The following is a 3,503-nucleotide window of genomic DNA, read 5'->3' on the forward strand; positions in this document are numbered from 1 at the left end:
ATGATTGTATTGACACGTGTATTTCAGTCATTCGAACAAAACTAAATATTATGATTGCTGATATTTGTGTTATATCCTTCTAGTCTTCTCCAATGAAAAATTATTCCATTTTTCTGGATTTTTTTTCTTAAGAGTTTACTTTTTCCTTTAAATAGTGTGTTATGTCTATAGAAAGAAACTAATCTTGTTTAGATACTCAACTCCGTTTATTTGTTTGGTGTTTATGTAAAATATGGACTTAGCCAGATGTGTATTATTTATTATTAAGACACAAATTTATAAAAAATATAATTATATATAGTTATCTACTATTGATAATAAGGATCATACTGCAAAATTAGTTAGCAATAGTGTTACGTAGCAATCAAGTTAGTTAGTCGGTGAAAGAATAATTTAAACAAATTCTGTTATTTATCTATTCAGTTGTGTTTGATTTTGAAAATAAGATAAAATAATATATAAAAAACAAAAATATAAAAATTAGTATTGTATTTTATTTAGTGATAAACTAAAACAAATTAAATCTATTCATTCGAAATAGCGGCCTCATTACAACGTGCTTCACACCCGTGAAGTCCTCCCTCTTCCCTCTGGAATTATTTTGTGTTGTAAAAGTTTAATTTATTCTATTTGTTTCATTAAAAAATTTGAATAAAAAATTAATAAGAAAAACGAAAGAAAAAAAAAAATAAGTTGTGACTTTTGTTAGTGTATCTACGTTCGTTCTTTTTGTTAGAATGAACACAAAATACATTAATTTAGTATCTCTATATTCTTATCTCAATGTTCTATGTTTGTAAACAAAAGCAGCTTTACAGACACTATTAGATATATATATAGAATTGTAGAGTTGTTCCACGAGTTTTGTAACACAAGAATTCACAATACAGAAACTCAATGCATTACACGCTCACTTCTCTCAAACTTTTCCTTCTATGTTCAAGATTCAGAATTTATTTTCATCACTCTGTTCATGCACTTCTTCACAATCTTTCATTTACAAAAGATATATATTTTGTGTCTTTTCAAAATGTTAATTAAGACATAAATTTATAAGTTGAGAAACTAAATTTTGTAAAATTTATTTCTTTATTATTTTTATAATCACAACCTTACTCTTTTTTCATCTTCAACCTATATGGAATTAAAATTTGCCGCATTATTTATAGCATCACAGCCTTTAACAACCATAACATTCACATGTGTGTAGAGTTTTAAGCTTTTGAATATTTTAATCATATTTAGACATGGAATTTCTACTCCCTATCTCATGAGAGGATGGAAAAGATTACAAGAACATGGTTTATAATGTTTCTAGCTACGCTTTTGTCAAAATCATTCCGTTTTGATTGCCGGGTTCTTTGGCTTTAATTTCTAGTTCCACAAGTATTATAATTAATAATTAATATATTTCAACAATGCAAGTAATAATTAATAATTCCACAATTTGTCAATTTAAATGTTGAATTTTAAATATATAAATATTTCTAAATTGATATATTCAACAAGCTAGGTACTGATAATTAAGTCCACAATTGCCAATAAGTTATCTGTTGAATTTTAAATATATAAATATTCCTACCAGTACTATCAAATGAATATATTTCAAGTAATTGTTATTTAATAATTAATTATGCTTCTCTACATTATTAACTTTCACTATATAAAAGGCTGGCATTAATCGTTATATCCCTAATATAAACGTTTCAAATAAATTTAATCTATAAAAATAATTATTAGTTAAGGAAGTAAAGACATAAAGTGTTAAAGGAAAGAGAAAAATAAGAAGGATGTATTATTAGATCAAAAAAACATCCATCTAAAAAAACATCCATCTAAAAAAAGAAACATTTACATTCAATCAAAGAAATATTTATTTAAAAAAAACATTCGCCTAAAATAAAAATAAAACATCTATCTAAAAGCAAAGTAACATTTACCTAAATTAAAAAAAAAAAACATGTGAGGCAAACAAGCTGCTGCATTGATTCTTCGTATGGCATGACGCAGAAGAGGGTTTGGGACGATCGACGGCGTTACTTCCTGGGAGTACATATGCGATCAAACGAACAACGTCGTTGATTGCAGAGAGCAAGGGGAGAAGTAGGTGCGTAGCAGCAGCATGAACGTCGCTTGCAAAAAAAAAAAACAGGAACGGCACAACGAATGGAAGAAGAAGGTGCAGTGATGGCATCGAGAGCAGGGACGACGCGACGAAGAAAGTGCAGCGGCAACGTTGGTATATATGCAAGGAGCATAGGGGTAGAAATGTGGCGTTGGGGTAGCGGCGGAACAGAAAAGGAGAAAGTAGTTTCATTGCGATAAAAGTAGACAAGAACAATGCTGAAAAGCTTCGTGGGCGGCCATGGTGAACAGCGTGACAAGAGAAGTGGCGGTGGAATGACTGAGGTGAAAATAGGATTTAGAATAAGTAAAAATGAAAATAAATAATAAAAAAATGAAAAATAAAAGTGAAATTGAGAATAAAGATAAATAATTAAGTTATAATGTTTTTTTTCATAATTATTGAACTGAGATACAGTCTGTTATTTACATTATTTGTACTTTCATTCGTTAACCGTGGATCTAATTCTATCTAATGGAATTGTGCTAACAATGCTACTCAAAACTCTTCAAACATTGTAATTAAGTTGCCACAATTAATGTTAATTAATACTTAACACAATACGTAATAAACAAATATTATATAGTAATAAGAATTATAGTAACAAACTAAAGATTTATTAGCTAACATATTCAAATCTGATAGCTATGTTTTATTAGAATATATACATGCTAAAATTATTACTACTCCAAATTTTTTATTTTTTTTAAATAAATGTATAGAGATACTCTAAACTTAAAATTTTTAAATAAAGAAAGTGATAATCAATTATCACTAAACTCATCGACTAATAATCAATATATAAAAAAATAATAGAATATCTCTCATTAAGTTTATATCTTTAAACTACATGATTGATTGAATATTATTGTGCAGTTCATGTGTGCATAGTACCCTAACTTTGTGCCTATATATACAACAAGAACTTCCTTCTTGTTAGCAAGAATACAAGAGCCACATACAAAAAAACAAAAAAGCCTTAGTTATCACATCTCTTTTATTTTTTAAATAAAAAAATGAAGAGTATGAAAATATGCACCTTTACTACCTTGATGATTGTAATAGTGTTTTGTGTGTTGTGTTCAAGTTTTGAAAGTTGTAGTGCCATAAGAGGCTATAACCACCATTTTAGGAAACTAAAAGCTACATCATCAGCTGCCTCCCCCTCTTCTTCCAATGATAACAATACTTTCAATGTATTAGACTATGGTGCTAAAGGAGATGGTAAAGCAGATGACACAAAGGTGACTATATATTTCATTAATTTCATATTATTATTATTATTGTTGTTATAAAAAAAATTAATTATCAAATTAACTATCTGTATAAAATATATTAAAATATAAATATATATTAAAAATAATTTAAATAATGCATA

General features: G+C 27.5%; 1 protein-coding gene across 1 annotated transcript in view; it reads left to right on the forward strand.

Annotated features, from left to right (window-relative positions):
* The first annotated feature begins 3,084 nt into the window (after positions 1-3,084).
* The window catches only part of LOC107490067 (polygalacturonase At1g48100-like), a 5,891-nt gene continuing 5,472 nt past the window's right edge, over positions 3,085-3,503 (forward strand). The window contains exon 1 of the mRNA XM_016110839.3: positions 3,085-3,369. Coding sequence (XP_015966325.1) covers positions 3,142-3,369 — 228 coding nt within the window. The 5' untranslated portion in view covers positions 3,085-3,141. The remainder of the gene's footprint in view (positions 3,370-3,503) is intronic.

This window comes from Arachis duranensis, chromosome 5 (genome assembly GCF_000817695.3).
Source record: "Arachis duranensis cultivar V14167 chromosome 5, aradu.V14167.gnm2.J7QH, whole genome shotgun sequence".
Classification (NCBI taxonomy): domain Eukaryota; kingdom Viridiplantae; phylum Streptophyta; class Magnoliopsida; order Fabales; family Fabaceae; genus Arachis; species Arachis duranensis.